Source organism: Hemiscyllium ocellatum, chromosome 9 (assembly GCF_020745735.1).
Source record: "Hemiscyllium ocellatum isolate sHemOce1 chromosome 9, sHemOce1.pat.X.cur, whole genome shotgun sequence".
Taxonomy (NCBI): Eukaryota; Metazoa; Chordata; class Chondrichthyes; order Orectolobiformes; family Hemiscylliidae; genus Hemiscyllium; species Hemiscyllium ocellatum.
This window is the reverse complement of record NC_083409.1, coordinates 30,905,331-30,925,769: the sequence shown is the minus strand read 5'-3', so window position 1 is coordinate 30,925,769 and position 20,439 is coordinate 30,905,331. Positions and strand designations below refer to the sequence as shown.

General features: G+C 44.6%; 1 protein-coding gene across 1 annotated transcript in view; it reads right to left on the bottom strand.

Annotated features, from left to right (window-relative positions):
- Window positions 1-20,439, bottom strand: part of LOC132818488 (pappalysin-2-like) — a 487,615-nt gene that overhangs the window by 202,204 nt on the left and 264,972 nt on the right. Inside the window, exons 8-9 of the mRNA XM_060829547.1 lie at window positions 9,682-9,810; window positions 7,427-7,518 (exon numbers count right to left, since the gene is read on the bottom strand). Coding sequence (XP_060685530.1) covers window positions 7,427-7,518; window positions 9,682-9,810 — 221 coding nt within the window. The remainder of the gene's footprint in view (window positions 1-7,426; window positions 7,519-9,681; window positions 9,811-20,439) is intronic.

Genomic DNA, 20,439 nt, shown 5'->3' with positions numbered 1-20,439 from the left:
TTGCGGGAAAAACCAATCTGGATCACTAATGTTCTTACCTGGTCTGGCCTAAATATGACTCCAAACCCACAGCAATGTGGTTGACTCTGAACAGCCCTCTGGGCAAATTAAGGATGGGCAATAAATGCTCGACACAGAAGGTGGTGGTCTGATATGATTCATTGTCAGACCTAAAGAAAGAGCTGAGAAATTGTGTATTTTTTTTTCATATTGTTACAGAGGGGGAGTAGGAGTGAATGATCAGATTGCGATAGTGCCCACAGCAAAAGAGAAAAGCACTGATAATAGTAGTAAAGGAGAGATAGAGATATCAAATAGGTGTAAATGTTAGCTGTGAAAAGAAGAAAGTGGGTCAGCTCTGCAGACTGTAAGTCAATTGGAGGTAAACAAGAAATGGCCAAAGAAAGGGTGGGGGAGATATGAACAATGGGAGCACTGTATAGAGGTCATGCTCTGAAGTTGTGAGAACCCATAGCGATGCTCGAAGCTGTAAAGTGCCCAAGGGAGACAGGAAGCTTTGTTCCTTGAGCTTGCATTGAGCTTCTTTGGAACACTGTAGCAGGCCCAGAAGAGAAGCGTTGGCATGGGAACATGGTGGTTTATTGAAATGACTAAATGACAAGCAACTGCAAAGTCAAGGTCATTCTTGTGAATAGAGGAGGTGTTCCACAAAGGGTCACCCAGTCTGTGTCTAGTCTTACCAACGTAAAGCAAACCGCGTTGTGAGCAGCAAAAGCAGTAGACTAGATTAAAAGAAGTACAAGTTAAACACTGCTTCACTTAGTAGGGGTGCTTAAGGCCTTGGGCAGTGAAGAGGGATGAGGTAAATGCACGGGAAAGAATCATGGAAGAATGAGGAAGTGTTAGGAGTGATGGAGAAGGGGATCAGACTGTCAGGTACGGATGGTCACTGTGAATGCTGATAGCAGAGGGCAGTAGAAGATGGGTTTAGTCGTAGCTTCTTGCTGGAGGTGGTGAAAATGGCAGGAGCTGATCCTTTGAATGCAGAGATGGTGGGTTGGCAAGTGAGGATGAGGGGAGGGAACCTCACTGTTGTTCCGAAAGGGAGGTGAAAGGGTGAGGGCAGACGTGCTAGAGATGGCTCAGATACGGTTGAGGACCCTTCCAGCAACGGTGAGAGGCATCGTCAGCAAAAGAAAATAGAGGTCATGCCAGAGGCTCACTGATGGAAGATGATATCAGGACAGATGGGACGGAGACAGAGAAACTGGGAGAATGCAATGCAGGGAAGAGGATGTGAGGAGGTGCAATCTGGGTAGCTTCAGGAGTCAATGGGTTTGCAGTGATACTGGTGTACATGGTATCCCAGGATAGAAACGGTAAAGAGTCAGAGATGAGACGTGAAGGTGAGAGAAGGATGGAAATTGGAACCAAAGTGATGAAATTTTCTAGTTCGAGAGAGAGAGGGAGAGAGCTGGAAGCAGTACCAATGGTATTATCGATGTACTGGGGAAACAGTTGTGGCTGGGGGCCTGAGTTGAACAGGGATAAAGTATATCCCACAAACAGACAGATATAAGTGGGACCCATATGGGTATCCATGGCCACATCTTTGGACTTGGATAAAGTGAGAGGAGTTTAAGGAGAAAGTCGTCCATGTGACAATGTCAGCCGAAGGAGGGTGGAGGTGGATAGGCCTCTTTTCTAGGAAGAAGTTAAGAACCTTCAGACATCACAATGGAGGATGGATGTAAGGATGGATGTGAAGAGGAACTGGACAGGACAGGAGGTGGCTCAGACCGGAAAACTGGAAATTGTGAAACCTACATAAGTATCAGAAGAATTACAAACATAGTTGAGAAATGACAGCATAAGGGCTTGGAGAAACAGGGACAAAATAGGAAGGAATAAGTTCAGTGGGGCAGGAACAGGTTGAAATGATAGGTCTAGCAGGACAGTTCCAGTTGTGGATTTTGGGAAGGAGGCAGAAGCAAGCTGTCTGAGGTTGGAGGACTATAAAAGCTGTGGAGCTGTGGAGGGGAGATCTCCAGATGAGATTAAATCAGTAACAGTCCTGGGAATGAAAGTTGGTGTTCAATGGTGGCGTCATTATTTAGGGAGAGATAATATGGTTAGATTAGGAAAGAAAGGAGGAAGTTTGTGTGGAGCGTAAACATCACCTTACACAAGTTGAGCTGAATGGCTTATTACAATGTTGTTTATGTCCTGTTAATTCACAGTCATGAGTAAAAATGAAGTAAAGTTGCCTTGTCTCACTTGAAGACCTTCATCAGATTGACCAATATGATATACTCAAGTTTAAGAAGAAAACTTAAAATCATGGATAACAAGCTGGATATGATAGGAGAGGTGATGGTATATAGGAAATGTCACTAGCCTAATAAACAACAATCATAGGCTAATGTTCTGGGGCCCAGTGTTCGAATTCTACCAAGGTAGACGGTGAAGTCTGAATACAGTAAAAATCTGGAATTGAAAGAAAACAGCCTCATGACAACAGTGTAACTTCTAATATCCTGAAAGGAGCAGTGGGGTGGGGGGGGGGAGTCTGCCATCCTTCCCCAGTCTGGCCAACATGTGTCTCCATACCCACAGCAACATGGCTGATTCACACCTGCCCTCAGGGCAATTAGAGATGGGTAATAAATGCTGGCTTAGTAAGTGACACCTACACACGAGCAAATTTTTAAAAATAGAAATAATTCAAAAAAACAAGGACAATGTTTAAAAATTAGGTTTTACAGATGATACCAGCAAGTGGATGTTACATCAGCTTGGGTCTCTATTTACATGAGACTCAGGGCTGACTAACAGAGGTGTTTGGAAGAGCGCACAAAGACAGAGCAGATGCTTTAAAATGGCAGCGATTGGAGAGCTAGTGGGAGATGCACCTGCCCTGTATAATGAAAGATCTACTGTATTAAGCAGGGATTTAATAGGACGGCAGTGGGCTCTCCTCAGGTTCATGAATGCTAGTGGAAGGGGGGAGTGGGGGGCAGAGGTTTCACCTACCAAGAGCTATCAGCCAGAGTCTAGAACAGCCACATCCATGAAGACATGTTAACATGGCACATCCTGAAAGGGGAATGATGAGTGGCAGAGACACCAGCCTTCCTATCATGGACTTAATCAGGGTGGGGACTGGAAGACAGTGGATTCTAACATCCATGCTAGAACACGTGTCACTACCCCTCCCCAACCCCTCACCGCCATTTAGAGGGGAGAGCATTAAACCTCTCCCAGTGTTACCACTTGTGGAGCTCACTATCTTGCTTGAGTCAAATAGTATCAATGCATTAAATTGTCACCATGCTATAGGAAGGTTGTGACTGCATGAGTGGCTAGAGCAATGAAGAGAGACTGGAGAGACTGGTGTTGTTTTCTTTAGAATGGAGAAGGCTGAGTTGCGGGGGGGGGGGGGTACCTGATTGAGATTTACAGAAATCTGACAGGGCACAATCTGATTGATAGGGAGAAACCTTTCCCCTTAGTAAACAGGTCAACACGGGGGCACAGTTTTAAGGTTAGGAGCAGGAGGTTTAGTGGGGATTTAAGGAATTTTATTTTCACCCAGGAGAAGCAGGAACATTTAAGATTGATTCAGAAGAGCACTTGAAATGACATAGCATAGAAGCCTGGAAAACTGACTTAGAATAGATCAATGCCTGTTGATTGGCCGAAGGGAGAGAGAGAGCCATTGAAAGGGAATATAGACCAGCCCACAAGGGACAAGAAAGGACTGGAGACTCATGTTGAATCCTTAGCAGAATGGATTGGAGGATGTTTGAGTGACAAAGCAGGATGACCTGCTTCTGTTCCGTATATTCAAAATATCTTATGGAAGATTACTGGAGCAATATCTTTCAGGCAAAGCATGACAAACTCCTGGAATTAGTTTCCAGTGAAAGCCATTGAGCAGACAATTTAAATGACCTCAGGCAAGGTGCAATATTGGTCACTACATAACATTCCCAGAGGAGAACGGATACCCAAGAAACAAGAAAGTTAAAAATCACACAACACCAGGTTATAGTCCAATAGGTTTAATTGGAAGCACATTAGCTTCCAATTAAAACTGTTGGACTATAACCTGGTGTTGTGTGATTTTTAACTTTGTATACCGGCATCTCCAAATCAAGAAACAAGAAGGTGGTGGTCTAAAGGTCACGGAAGGTGGAGGTCTAAAGGTCAAGGAAGGTGGAGGTCTAAAGGTCATAGAAGATGGAGGTCTAAATATTACGGAAGGCGGTGGTCTAAAGGACACAGAAGGAGGAGGTCTAAAGGACACAGAAGGAGGAGGTCTAAAGATCACAGAAGGAGGAGGTCTAAAGGTCACAGAAGGTGGTGGTCTAAAGGTCACAGAAGGTGGTGGTCTAAAGGACACAGAAGGTGGTGGTCTAAAGGACACAGAAGGTGGTGGTCTAAAGATCACAGAAGGTGGTGGTCTAAAGGACACAGAAGGAGGTGGTCTAGAGGACACAGAAGGAGGTGGTCTAGAGGACACAGAAGGAGGTGGTCTAGAGGACATGGAAGTATCAAAAACTTTAATGACCAAACCAGGTAAAAGGATTGGAGTTAACTGGATAAGGGGGAATGGTATATAAACAGAATGAAACAAGTGTTCCAAGCCAAGTTGGCTTGTTAGATATGTGATTATGTACAGAAGGATAAATATATCAGCTATAGCAGAGATGTGGCCTAAGGTTAGTTGAAGCCAAGACTTGATATCCCCCATCTTTACATTTGCAGGAACGCTAGCGGGATCAGCTCACAGTAAGTGATTGTATCACAGTGTTAGAACACACGGATGTCCTAGGGGATTTACATGGAGATGGAATCCACATGGATACAATTAAGGAAGAGAATGGAAAACAGTATAATTCTTTTTTGGCCTGAAATGAACAAAGGAAAAGGAGATGGAAGACAGGTTCTGATCTCTGGACAGCTCAGAACAACAGGGTAGTAACGTTTCCAAAGGAATCAAGCTTTTTCTTTCATCCAGGACCGCTTATTGGTTGAGTATGTTTCTTGCAAACCAAAGGTCTGGTTTTGGTTAATGAGTAACTGATAACAACTGAGAAATAGTGACCATAGTTAGGTTAAATACAAGAACAGTAAAGGGAAATTAAGAATGAGAGATAAAGGGAACTACATTGGGCCACAAAGTTCACTGAGGTAAAAAAACACACAAATCAGTGACAGAAAGATTTGCAAACAATATTTGCCAGTGGGAGATTTTCCCAACATAAGGAGCAAGAGGAAATCAGTAATACAAGTAACAAGTAACACGACAACATCCAAGAAGAATTGAATTGAATCCTTTATTGTCACTTGTATTATTAAAAAATACAGTGAAAAGTATGTACCATCACCGTGCATAGGAGCCATTCACATTAACTTAGAATAAAACTATTCTTGTAGTTAAGGATATGATGAAACTTGAAAGGGGTCAAAAAAGATTTACAAGGATGTTGCGAGTGTTGGAGAGTTTGAGCTACAGGGAAAGGCTGAACAGATAGGCTGGATCTGTTTTCCCTGAAGCGTCAGAGGCTGAGAGGTGACCTTGCAGAGGTTTATAAAATCATTAGGGACATGGATAGGATAAATAGACAAGGTCTTTTCCCCAGAGTGGGGGAGTCCAGAACTAGAGGGTATAGATTTAGGGTAAGAGGGGAAAGATATAAAAGGGACCTCAGGAGCAACAATTTCACACAGAGGATGATACGTGTAGGGAAGTGGTGGAGGCTGGTAAAATTACAACATTCAAAAGGCATCTTGATGGGTATAGGAACAGGAAGGATTTGGAGGGATATAGGACAAGTGCTGACAAATGGGACTAGATTAATTTAGGACATCTGGTTGGAATGGATGAGTTGGGAGGAAGGGTCTGTTTCTGTGCAGGCCTTTTTTCTCAGGAGAGGTTGAGTAGGTTAGCTTCGGACTCAGTGGAAGCCAAGAGAATGAGAGGAGACCTTACTGAAAGGCAGAAGAGCCTTAGTGAACTAGAGAGGGTAGATGTAGAAAGCTTATTTCCCATTGTAGAGCCAAGGGTTAAATAATCTCAGAGCAAGGCGGTCACCCAGTTAGGACAGAGATGAGGAGGAATTTCTTCTCTTCAGAAGACAGTGAAGAGATAGAATTCCTTAGGCACATAGGATGCAGAGCCTGGATCATTAGTTATGTTCAAGGCTGAGACAGACAGATTTTTAATCAATAAGGGAATCAAAAGTTATGAAGAAAAGTCAGGAAGGTGGAGCTGAGGATTATCAGATCATCTGTGATTTTATTGAACGTCAAGAAGCAGGAGAATGCCATTTGGCCCGTCAAGCTTGCTCTGCCATTCATTACGATCATGGCTGATCTATCCATCGTCTCAGCTCCTCCTATCTGCATTATCCCCATAACCCTTCCATGCAAAATCCCATCCAACTGTGTTTTGAATATATTTAATGAATGCATCTACTTCTTCAATGGGCAGAGAATTCCACAGATTCCCTACTCTCTGGGAAAAGCAGTTCCTCCTAAGTCTACATCCCCTAACCTTGAGGCCATGTCCCCCAGTCCTAGTCTCATCCACCAGAGGAAACAATATGCCTGCCCCTATCTCATCTATCCCTTTCATAATTGTATAAGTTTCCATAAGATTCCCTCTCATTCTTCTGAATTCTAGTGAGTACAGTCCCAGGCAGCTCAACCCTTCCTCCTAGGGTAACCCCTTCATCTCCAGAATCAACTTGGTGAACTTCATCAGCACAGCCTCCAAAACTAATATATCCTTCCTCAAGTAAGGAGACCAGAACTGTGCACAATACTCCAGGCGTGGCCTCACCAACACTTTGTTCAAATGCACCAGAACCTCCCTGCTCTGAAATTCAATCCCTCTAGCAATGAAAGCCAATATTCCATTAGCCTTTCTGATTACCTGTTGCACCTACAAGTCAACTAAATGGCCAACTTCTGCTCTGTGATCAGCTTATGTACATTAGACAAAACAAGATGCAGGGGGTAGTGTATGTACATATAGGGCAGCATGCTGGCTCACAGTACCAGAGACCCGGGTTCGATTCCAGCCTTGGACAACTGTCTGTGTGGAGTTTGCACATTTCTCCCCATGTCTGCGTGAGTTTCCTCTGAGTGCTTAAGTTTCCTCCCACAGTGCAAAGGTGTGCAGGTCAGGTGAATTGGCCGTGCTAAATTGCCCTCAGTGTTCAGGGATGTGTAGGTTAGGTGTGTTAGTCAGGGGTAAATATAGGATAATAGGGTGGGTGAATGGGTCTGGGTGCATTGCCATTCTTGTTGGGCTGAAAGGCCTGTTTCCACACTGTAGGGATTCTATCAAATTACACATAACCAGGCACAGGGGCAGTGATACAGGGCTTCAAGATCAGATGCTCTACGGAGTGAGCTACCTGGGCATTGGGAGCATTATTTAGTGAGAACTCACCCAGACAGTTAAAATGTTCCTCTATCTGACACCGCCTTGAACAGCCATCGCCGTCTAATAAATTACCATCATCACACTCTTCTCCGAGGTTGCTGGGAGAGAAAATAACATACATGAAATATATTGAAACTCCTCAGCTTACTCTGCACGTGAACACAATAGGAAGGTCACCTGTAAGGGTCTTCCAAACATGGAGCTCTATTGACATTGCTTACCAGTCACATTAACTCAAAAAAAAATTACCAAGCGTATTATCAGCAACATACATCGTGCTGCTTTGTGTTTAGTACAATGTGACTATCTTGGTCCAAACCGCTCCCTCCTGGTGCTGTAATTACTCCAAGGCTTCTCTCCAATGCCATCATGCTGGCTGTGCAATGTTTCCTTGGTGCTTTCCTTCCACAGGTGATTTGTCACGGCTTCCTGGGATCACCGACTGTTGCCTCCCATTTGATTGCATTTCACTAATTCGCTCAACTGAGGGCCGCTTTCGGGAAGGAGAGGCTCCAGCCAAGTTCTCCCCTTTGGCAGCCCATTACTTACTAACTCCTACTGGAAAAGGGACAGAACAGGCCCGTGACCCTTCCCCGTCGACATGAAGCTTCCTGACAACCAGAACCTGCTAATTCTGGCTGAACAGCGTCCCACTATGCCAACTGTATCAGGAGAAAATTCAGACTATCACTTTTGGTCAGAGGCATTGGGTCTAAGCTGGACTCAAGACCTGAACACATTGAGGTCTTAAACCTTCTGCTACTTTGGGTGTACAGGATCCTCTGGCATATCGAAAGAGTGTTCTTCCACCTCACATTTATTTCCCTCATTCAATAAATCACCAGAAGCACATTCTCCAGCTTTGGGTGCTTGTCACTGGCTGCTATATTTATCTGCCATAAATGCAGAGTATGTTTCATTCATTGAATGGATATCTCAATCCAAATCTTCCATCGAACACACAGAGACTGGATATAACCCTGAAGATAAGTAACGGTGAACCCTGCAGTGTCCCACATCACTGGCTACACAGGAATGGCCCAGGAACTTTAATCTTCCGTAGTTCGCCCTTCCAGCCTGTTACCTTGACAACGTCACACCCTGACCATTTTGTCACCCTGACACTGTGCTCTCTTACAACTGTCACACTCACTCAGCAAAACACAGTAAAATGCGATGTAAATGTGTTTGGGCTCTCGACAATAGGACTGTCGATGCAGTAACAAGGGAGCATGGTCTGGCTCCGACCGAGGATCCTTCACTATCAGAAAGGTCTCTGAAAGCTGGCGAGCTCTGGAATCCTAGAGGGGCCAAGTTCAGAGACCAGGGCCAGCTCCATCATCTGATTGTGAGATCAATCAGCTCAGCACAGAGCAGAGGTCACACAGCAATAACCCACAGTATAGAGATCACACCCACAATGCATAGTGGAGTCCACTTCAACAGACATTCAAGGATCTGTTAATTGTCACATGAACCAAATTCATGTACTGTCCATTTTTACTTTCCTCATATCAAAATTCAACATTGCTTGAAGCACTCTCAGGAGTTCCAGTGTTGTCCTAAATGTCTGGAATGGGAGTAAGCCAGAGTCAACTGACCTGTCATGAGGTGGATCCCTTGGCCTTAACACAACATTGAGTAGGGTCTTTAATCTGGGCAAGAAAGATCCTGAGACTTAGTGAAGTTTAATTCAATGACCAGAGATTAGAAGTGATCTTTATTTTTATTATTCATTCACAGGAAGAGGGCATCACTGTTAGAACAGCACATACTGCCCATTCCTAATTACCCAGAAGGCAATTAATGGTCAACCACATTGCTGTGGGTCTGGAGTCACTTGTAGGCCAGACCAGGTAAGGATGGCAGCTTCCTTCCCTAAAGGGTATTAGTGAACGAGATGGGTTTTTCTGACAATTTACAGTGGCTTCATGGTCATCATTAGACTTTTAATTCCAGGTACTTATTGGATTCAAATTACACCATCTACTTTGGTGGGATTCAAACACAGAACATTACCTGGGTTAATAGTACCACTAGGCCGTTGCCTCCTCAACCTGTCAACTGGTGGTGACAAAAGATCTCCCCCTCCCTCACTGCAAGGTTGGACCTCAACCTAATGGACTGGTCAAGCCCAGACCTCCCAAGTATTCGGTTGAAAAACACTTCACACACTGACACTTGAAGCAAAAATCCAGACACAAGGAGATTATCAGTGTGTGTTTTTTTTTAAAGATTAAGTTGGGTTTATTTTTGCTTACTTTTCCACTCGTTCGTCCCCACAAAAATGGCTGCCGTGTACGTAGAGAAGAGGTGGGGTGAGATCACTCGAAGCAGATCCAGCTGCTACCTTCACTTGGTAACTGTAAAGTCTGCCTGGGACAACCTCCCTGAAAGGACATCATTGACAAACATTAGTAACCTTCTCCCCAGCCCCCCTCCAACCCCACTAACCCTGATATCACAAGGAAGTAAAATGGAATATGTAACAGTGAAACCTGATGGAAAGCAAGGTCAGAAACACAAAATTCAACTAAAACTGCTTAGAATCTGATGAAAATGGATTTAAACTTCCTAACAGATTTCGAAGAGGTTTGGCGGAATCCTGGTGAGGGAACCACTGGGCTAAACAGTGCCATTGCTACTCATTCTGGGAACAGCACAGTTCATGAGCAGCCTAGTGAGGAGGGCTTTTATACGCCATATGATCGAGGGAGGGGGACTATGTAGCCAGCCACAAGAATGAAAGAGAAAGATTTGTTCAGCACGTTGCCCAGAATTAATTACTGTCAGGAAAAGAAAGCTTTGGTGGGTGCGGCGGGAACAAAAATAAAGCTGAACTGGACCTCTTCGGTGGCTTACATTGTGAAAACGCTCCACACCCCAGGACGCTTGGCCCATCGTCAAACCTGAAGCCCAAGCAGTGAACGCCAAGTGGCTCACACGCCAGCAGTTTAATGTACCAGCTCAGTTCATTAATGCTTGATACAAACCTTACGTCAACACGATTTCCCATCAGGTTTCTAATATTTATTTGACAGACTCCAGTAATTGGTCATCATGTATCTGTCCATTCGCACGAGTTACCTACCTGGGATTCCCCAAGCTGTGAGATGCCCGTGTTGAAAAACGTGATTTCATAGAGACTGGAGCTTGTTAACACCCTTCAGTCCACAACACCTCACAGCAGGAGCATAAGTAGGAAGCACAATGCTTGCATACTCCCCCTCCACTTGCATGCGAAGACACAGTGACAAATGTAAGGAGAGTGAAAAGAATACATTTCCTTAAACCTGTGCTGATTCCTCCATCCCACCTTCTGAGTTGTTACCGAGAGACTCAGATATTCGTACAAATTGCAATGTAGGAGATGACCATGGTGTACATGACACCCATATTTAAGCACCAAAGGCCATGGTTAGGATTACATTTGGGTAAAAGGTTAACCTTTTCCTGTACGCTCCTAGGCATCGATCCTTGCTGCACGGCACAGCCTCAAGGGCCCCTTGCTCTGTCTATGTAGGCTGGCTCCCATCCTTTCTTCAATTCCTCCCTCATTTGGTCAGCAACAAGGTTAATTTTTTTAAAAAAAAGTCTTCCCTCTGGAACTTTATCCCCAGCCCAAATGTATTTATGTTTTAAAAGAAAACAATCTGACCAGGATTTCTTGAGTTAAAGAAACCGTGGGTTTATTAAAACAATGAAAAAAGGGGGATAAAATGTGTTGCACGGACACTCAGTTTGGAAAGAGAATAAATGCAAACAGTGAAAGTCAAAACAACCAGAATATACAAATCAATCTTTGGCTTGTCCATGATAAATAGACTGGGATATGCTGTGGTTTTTAAGGTGGGGAGTGGGGGCGATTCAGATAGCATTGATCTTTGCAGTTGAATAGTTGATTGGAGATTCTTGGTTTGGCAGTTAGTTGAAAGTGGTTTGTCCAGTTTCCTCCAGTAGGGTCTTTATGTTTTGACTTGTTTTCAGCAATCAGAGAGAGTGTTTTTCTCTCCTTTTACCTGCGCAGCTGGGGTGTCGAGTGGAACCTCACAGCACACGTTAGCACTTTGGAATTCATTACAAACATGCACTGCAACCCCAAGCTTGAACACTGGTATGTAAGCACAGGTCACTGGGTGCAGGTCAATCTGCAAAGCTTTATAAAACTATTGCAAAACGTTAGGTAATCCTAGAAGTAAAATGTGAACCACCAATGCAGACAGATGTGGTTGACATTTTGAAATGTGAACCTACACATAACACTGCTAATTCAAATTCAATCTGTGCAAGACATTTAACTAAGAGACCAGAGAGGCTGGGTGAGTGGGGGAGGGGATGAAGGTGATACTGACTTGCTGCAGATTCCTCACAGTCAGTTTCACAGTGATACTGATTTGCCGTAGATCCCTCACAGTTTCACAGAGATACTGACTTGCTGTAGATCACTCACAGTTTCACAGTGATACTGACTTGCTGTATATCCCTCACAGTCAGTTTCACAGTGATACTGACTTGCCGTAGATCCCTCACAGTTTCACAGAGATAGTGACTTACTGTAGATATCTCACAGTGAGTTTCACAGTGATACTGACTCGCTGCAGATCCCTCACAGTCAGTTTCACAGAGATACTGACTTGCTGTAGATCCCTCACAGTTTCACAGTGATACTGACTTGGTGTCAATCCCTCACAGTTTCACAGTGATACTGACTTGCTGTAGATCCCTCACAGTCAGTTTCACACTGATACTGACTTGCTGTATATCCCTCACAGTCAGTTTCACAGTGATACTGACTTGCTGCAGATCCCTCACAATCAGTTTCACAGTGATACTGACTTGCTGTAGATCACTCACAGTTTCACAGTGATTCCGACTTGCTGTAGATCACTCACAGTTTCACAGAGATACTGACTTGCTGTAGATCCCTCACACAGTGATACTGACTTGCTGTAGATCCCTCAGAGTTTTACAGAGATCCTGACTTGCTGTAGATCACTCACAGTTTCACAGAGATCCTGACTTGCTGTAGATCCCTCACAGTTTCACAGAGATACTGACTTGCTGCAGATCCCTCACAGTCAGTTTCACAGTGATACTGACTTGCTGTAGATCCCTCACACGGTGATACTGACTTGCTGTAGATCCCACACAGTCAGTTTCACAGAGATACTGACTTGCTGTAGATCCCTCACAGTCAGTTTCACAGAGATACTGACTTGCTGTAGATCCCTCACAGTCAGTTTCACAGAGATACTGACTAGCTGTAGATCCATCACAGTCAGTTTCACAGTGATACTGACTTGCTGTAGATCCCTCACAGTCAGTTTCACAGAGATACTGACTTGCTGTAGATCCCACACAGTCAGTTTCAAAGTGATACTGACTTGCTGTAGATCCCTCACAGTCAGTTTCACAGAGATACTGACTTGCTGTAGATCCCTCACACAGTGATACTGACTTGCTGCAAATCCCTCAGTTTCACAGAGATACTGACTTGCCGTAGATCCTGCACAGTCAGTTTCAGTGATACTGACTTGCCATAGATCCTTCACAGTTTTACAGAGTTACTGACTTGCTGTAGATATCGCACAGTCAGTTTCAGAGTGATACTGATTTGCTGTAGATCCCTCACAGTCAGTTTCACAGAGATACTGACTTGCCGTAGATCCCTAACAGTCAGTTTCACAGTGACACTGACATGCTGTAGATCCCTCACAGTCAGTTTCACAGTGATACTGACTTGCTGCAGATCACTCACAGTTTCACAGAGATACTGACTTGCCGTAGATCCTGCACAGTCATTTTCACAGTGATACTGACTTGCTGTATATCCCTCACAGTCAGTTTCACAGTGATACTGACTTGCTGCAGATCCCTCACAGTTTCACAGAGATACTGACTTGCTGTAGATCCCTCACAGTTCCACAGAGATACTGACTTGCTGCAGATCCCTCACAGTCAGTTTCACAGAGATACTGACTTGCTGTAGATCCCTCACAGTCAGTTTCACAGAGATACCGACTTGCCGTAGATCCCTCACAGTCAGTTTCACAGAGATACTGACTTGCTGTAGATCCCTCACAGTCAGTTTCACAGAGATACTGATTTGCTGTAGATCCCTCACAGTCAGTTTCACAGTGATACTGACTTGCTGCAGATCCCTCACAGTCAGTTTCACAGAGATACTGACTTGCTGTAGATCCCTCACAGTCAGTTCCACAGAGATACTGACTTGCTGTCGATCCCTCACAGTTTCACAGAGATACTGACTTGCTGTAGATCCCTCACAGTTCCACAGAGATACTGACTTGCTGCAGATCCCTCACAGTCAGTTTCACAGAGACACTGACTTGCTGTAGATCCCTCACAGTCAGTTTCACAGAGATACCGACTTGCCGTAGATCCCTCACAGTCAGTTTCACAGAGATACTGACTTGCTGTAGATCCCTCACAGTCAGTTTCACAGAGATACTGACTTGCTGCAGATCCCTCACAGTCAGTTTCACAGAGATACTGACTTGCTGTAGATCGCTCACAGTCAGTTTCACAGAGATACTGACTTGCTGTAGATCCATCACAGTCAGTTTCACAGTGATACTGACTTGCTGTAGAACCCTCACACAGTGATACTGACTTGCTGTAGATCCCTCACAGTCAGTTTCACAGTGATACTGACTTGCTGTAGATCCCTCACAGTTTCACAGTGATACTGACTTGCTGCAGATCCCTCACAATCAGTTTCACGGTGATACGGACTTGCTGTAGATCCCTCACAGTTTCACAGTGATACTGACTTGCTGTAGATCACTCACAGTTTCACAGTGATACTGACTTGCTGCAGATCCCTCACACAGTGATACTGACATGCTGTAGATCCCTCACAGTTTCACAGAGATAATGACTTGCTGTAGATCACTCACAGTTTCACAGTGATACTGACTTGCTGTAGATCCCTCACAGTCAATTTCACAGAGATACTGACTTGCCGTAGATCCCTCACAGTCAGTTTCACAGTGAAACTGACTGGCTGTATATCCCTCACAGTCAGTTTCACAGAGATACTGATTTGCTGTAGATCACTCACAGTCAGTTTCACAGTGATACTGACTTGCTGTAGATCACTCACAGTCAGTTTCACAGAGATACTGACTTGCTGTAGATCCATCACAGTCAGTTTCACAGTGATACTGACTTGCTGTAGATCACTCACAGTCAGTTTCACAGAGATACTGACTTGCTGTAGATCCACCACAGTCAGTTTCACAGTGATACTGACTTGCTGTAGATCCCTCACACAGTGATACTGACTTGTGCAGATCCCTCACAGTTTGTATCACAGAGATACTGACTTGCTGTAGATCCATCACAGTCAGTTTCACAGCGATACTGACTTGCTGTAGATCACTCACAGTCAGTTTCACAGAGATACTGACTTGCTGTAGATCCACCACAGTCAGTTTCACAGTGATACTGACTTGCTGTAGATCCCTCACACAGTGATACTGACTTGCTGCAGATCACTCACAGTTTCACAGAGATACTGACTTGCCGTAGATCCTGCACAGTCATTTTCACAGTGATACTGACTTGCTGTATATCCCTCACAGTCAGTTTCACAGTGATACTGACTTGCTGCAGATCCCTCACAGTCAGTTTCACAGAGATACTGACTTGCCGTAGATCCCTCACAGTCAGTTTCACAGTGATACTGATTTGCTGTAGATCCCTCACAGTCAGTTTCACAGTGATACTGACTTGCTGCAGATCCCTCACAGTCAGTTTCACAGAGATACTGACTTGCTGTAGATCCCTCACAGTCAGTTCCACAGAGATACTGACTTGCTGCAGATCCCTCACAGTTTCACAGAGATACTGACTTGCTGTAGATCCCTCACAGTTCCACAGAGATACTGACTTGCTGCAGATCCCTCACAGTCAGTTTCACAGAGATACTGACTTGCTGTAGATCCCTCACAGTCAGTTTCACAGAGATACTGACTTGCTGTAGATCCCTCACAGTCAGTTTCACAGAGATACTGACTTGCTGCAGATCCCTCACAGTCAGTTTCACAGAGATACTGACTTGCTGTAGATCGCTCACAGTCAGTTTCACAGAGATACTGACTTGCTGTAGATCCATCACAGTCAGTTTCACAGTGATACTGACTTGCTGTAGAACCCTCACACAGTGATACTGACTTGCTGTAGATCCCTCACAGTCAGTTTCACAGTGATACTGACTTGCTGTAGATCCCTCACAGTTTCACAGTGATACTGACTTGCTGCAGATCCCTCACAATCAGTTTCACGGTGATACGGACTTGCTGTAGATCCCTCACAGTTTCACAGTGATACTGACTTGCTGTAGATCACTCACAGTTTCACAGTGATACTGACTTGCTGCAGATCCCTCACACAGTGATACTGACATGCTGTAGATCCCTCACAGTTTCACAGAGATAATGACTTGCTGTAGATCACTCACAGTTTCACAGTGATACTGACTTGCTGTAGATCCCTCACAGTCAATTTCACAGAGATACTGACTTGCCGTAGATCCCTCACAGTCAGTTTCACAGTGAAACTGACTGGCTGTATATCCCTCACAGTCAGTTTCACAGAGATACTGATTTGCTGTAGATCACTCACAGTCAGTTTCACAGTGATACTGACTTGCTGTAGATCACTCACAGTCAGTTTCACAGAGATACTGACTTGCTGTAGATCCATCACAGTCAGTTTCACAGTGATACTGACCTGCTGTAGATCACTCACAGTCAGTTTCACAGTGATACTGACTTGCTGTAGATCCACCACAGTCAGTTTCACAGTGATACTGACTTGCTGTAGATCCCTCACACAGTGATACTGACTTGTGCAGATCCCTCACAGTTTGTATCACAGAGATACTGACTTGCTGTAGATCCATCACAGTCAGTTTCACAGCGATACTGACTTGCTGTAGATCACTCACAGTCAGTTTCAAAGAGATACTGACTTGCTGTAGATCCACCACAGTCAGTTTCACAGTGATACTGACTTGCTGTAGATCCCTCACACAGTGATACTGACTTGTGCAGATCCCTCACAGTCAGTTTCACAGTGATACTGACTTACTGTAGATCCCTCAGTTTCACAGTGATACTGACTTGCTGCAGATCCCTCACAGTCAGTTTCACAGTGATACTGACTTGTGCAGATCCATCACAGTCAGTTTCACAGTGATACTGACTTGCTGTAGATCCCTCACAGTTTCACAGTGATACTGACTTGCTGCAGATCCCTCACAATCAGTTTCACGGTGATACTGACTTGCTGTAGATCCCTCACAGTTTCACAGTGATACTGATTTGCTGTAGATCCCTCACTGTCAGTTTCACAGTGATACTGACTTGCTGCAGATCCCTCACAATCAGTTTCACAGTGATACTGATTTGCTGTAGATCCCTCACAGTTTCACAGTGATACTGACTTGCTGTAGATCACTCACAGTTTCACAGTGATACTGACTTGCTGCAGATCCCTCACACAGTGATACTGACTTGCTGTAGATCCCTCACAGTTTCAGAGAGATACTGACTTGCTGTAGATCACTCACAGTTTCACAGTGATACTGACTTGCTGTAGATCCCTCACAGTCAGTTTCACAGAGATACTGACTTGCTGTAGATCACTCACAGTCAGTTTCACAGTGATACTGACTTGCTGTAGATCACTCACAGTCAGTTTCACAGAGATACTGACTTGCTGTAGATCCCTCACAGTCAGTTTCACAGTGATACTGACTTGCTGTAGATCACTCACAGTCAGTTTCACAGAGATACTGACTTGCTGTAGATCCACCACAGTCAGTTTCACAGTGATACTGACTTGCTGTAGATCCCTCACACAGTGATACTGACTTGCTGTAGATCCCTCACAGTCAGTTTCACAGTGACACTGACATGCTGTAGATCCCTCACAGTTTCACAGAGATACTGACTTGCTGTCGATCCCTCACAGTCAGTTTCACAGAGATACTAACTTGCTGTAGATCCATCACAGTCAGTTTCACAGTGATACTGACTTGCTGCAGATCACTCACAGTTTCACAGAGATACTGACTTGCCGTAGATCCTGCACAGTCAGTTTCACAGTGATACTGACTTGCTGTATATCCCTCACAGTCAGTTTCACAGTGATACTGACTTGCTGCAGATCCCTCACAGTCAGTTTCACACTGATACTGACTTGCTGTAGATCCCTCACAATCAGTTTCACAGTGATACTGAATTGCTGTAGATCCCTCACAATCAGTTTAACAGTGATACTGACTTGCTGTAGATCACTCACAGTTTCCCAGTGATACTGACTTGCTGTAGATCACTCACAGTTTCACAGAGATACTGACTTGCTGTAGATCCCTCACACAGTGATACTGACTTGCTGTAGATCCCTCACAGTTTTACAGAGATCCTGACTTGCTGTAGATCACTCACAGTTTCACAGAGATCCTGACTTGCTGTAGATCCCTCACACTTTCACAGTGATACTGACTTGCTGTAGATCACTCACAGTTTCAAAGAGATACTGACTTGCTGCAGATCCCTCACAGTCAGTTTCCCAGAGATACTGACTTGCTGTAGATCCCTCACAGTCAGTTTCACAGTGATACTGACTTGCTGTAGATCCCTCACAGTCAGTTTCACAGAGATACTGACTTGCTGTAGATCCCTCACAGTTTCACAGAGATACTGACTTGCTGTAGATCACTCACAGTCAGTTTCACAGTGATACTGACTTGCTGCAGATCCCTCCCAGTCAGTTTCACAGAGATACTGACTTGCTGTAGATCCCTCACAGTCAGTTTCACAGAGATACTGACTAGCTGTAGATCCATCACAGTCAGTTTCACAGTGATACTGACTTGCTGTAGATCCCACACAGTCAGTTTCAAAGTGATACTGACTTGCTGTAGATCCCTCACAGTCAGTTTCACAGAGATACTGACTTGCTGCAAATCCCTCAGTTTCACAGAGATACTGACTTGCCGTAGATCCTGCACAGTCAGTTTCAGTGATACTGACTTGCCATAGATCCTTCACAGTTTTACAGAGTTACTGACTTGCTGTAGATATCGCACAGTCAGTTTCAGAGTGATACTGATTTGCTGTAGATCCCTCACAGTCAGTTTCACAGAGATACTGACTTGCCGTAGATCCCTAACAGTCAGTTTCACAGTGACACTGACATGCTGTAGATCCCTCACAGTTTCACAGAGATACTGACTTGCTGTAGATCCCTCACAGTCAGTTTCACAGTGATACTGACTTGCTGCAGATCACTCACAGTTTCACAGAGATACTGACTTGCCGTAGATCCTGCACAGTCATTTTCACAGTGATACTGACTTGCTGTATATCCCTCACAGTCAGTTTCACAGTGATACTGACTTGCTGCAGATCCCTCACAGTCAGTTTCACAGAGATACTGACTTGCCGTAGATCCCTCACAGTCAGTTTCACAGTGATACTGATTTGCTGTAGATCCCTCACAGTCAGTTTCACAGTGATACTGACTTGCTGCAGATCCCTCACAGTCAGTTTCACAGAGATACTGACTTGCTGTAGATCCCTCACAGTCAGTTCCACAGAGATACTGACTTGCTGCAGATCCCTCACAGTTTCACAGAGATACTGACTTGCTGTAGATCCCTCACAGTTCCACAGAGATACTGACTTGCTGCAGATCCCTCACAGTCAGTTTCACAGAGATACTGACTTGCTGTAGATCCCTCACAGTCAGTTTCACAGAGATACCGACTTGCCGTAGATCCCTCACAGTCAGTTTCACAGAGATACTGACTTGCTGTAGATCCCTCACAGTCAGTTTCACAGAGATACTGATTTGCTGTAGATCCCTCACAGTCAGTTTCACAGTGATACTGACTTGCTGCAGATCCCTCACAGTCAGTTTCACAGAGATACTGACTTGCTGTAGATCCCTCACAGTCAGTTCCACAGAGATACTGACTTGCTGTCGATCCCTCACAGTTTCACAGAGATACTGACTTGCTGTAGATCCCTCACAGTTCCACAGAGATACTGACTTGCTGCAGATCCCTCACAGTCAGTTTCACAGAGACACTGACTTGCTGTAGATCCCTCACAGTCAGTTTCACAGAGATACCGACTTGCCGTAGATCCCTCACAGTCAGTTTCACAGAGATACTGACTTGCTGTAGATCCCTCACAGTCAGTTTCACAGAGATACTGACTTGCTGCAGATCCCTCACAGTCAGTTTCACAGAGATACTGACTTGCTGTAGATCGCTCACAGTCAGTTTCACAGAGATACTGACTTGCTGTAGATCCATCACAGTCAGTTTCACAGTGATACTGACTTGCTGTAGAACCCTCACACAGTGATACTGACTTGCTGTAGATCCCTCACAGTCAGTTTCACAGTGATACTGACTTGCTGTAGATCCCTCACAGTTTCACAGTGATACTGACTTGCTGCAGATCCCTCACAATCAGTTTCACGGTGATACGGACTTGCTGTAGATCCCTCACAGTTTCACAGTGATACTGACTTGCTGTAGATCACTCACAGTTTCACAGTGATACTGACTTGCTGCAGATCCCTCACACAGTGATACTGACATGCTGTAGATCCCTCACAGTTTCACAGAGATAATGACTTGCTGTAGATCACTCACAGTTTCACAGTGATACTGACTTGCTGTAGATCCCTCACAGTCAATTTCACAGAGATACTGACTTGCCGTAGATCCCTCACAGTCAGTTTCACAGTGAAACTGACTGGCTGTATATCGCTCACAGTCAGTTTCACAGAGATACTGATTTGCTGTAGATCACTCACAGTCAGTTTCACAGTGATACTGACTTGCTGTAGATCACTCACAGTCAGTTTCACAGAGATACTGACTTGCTGTAGATCCATCACAGTCAGTTTCACAGTGATACTGACTTGCTGTAGATCACTCACAGTCAGTTTCACAGAGATACTGACTTGCT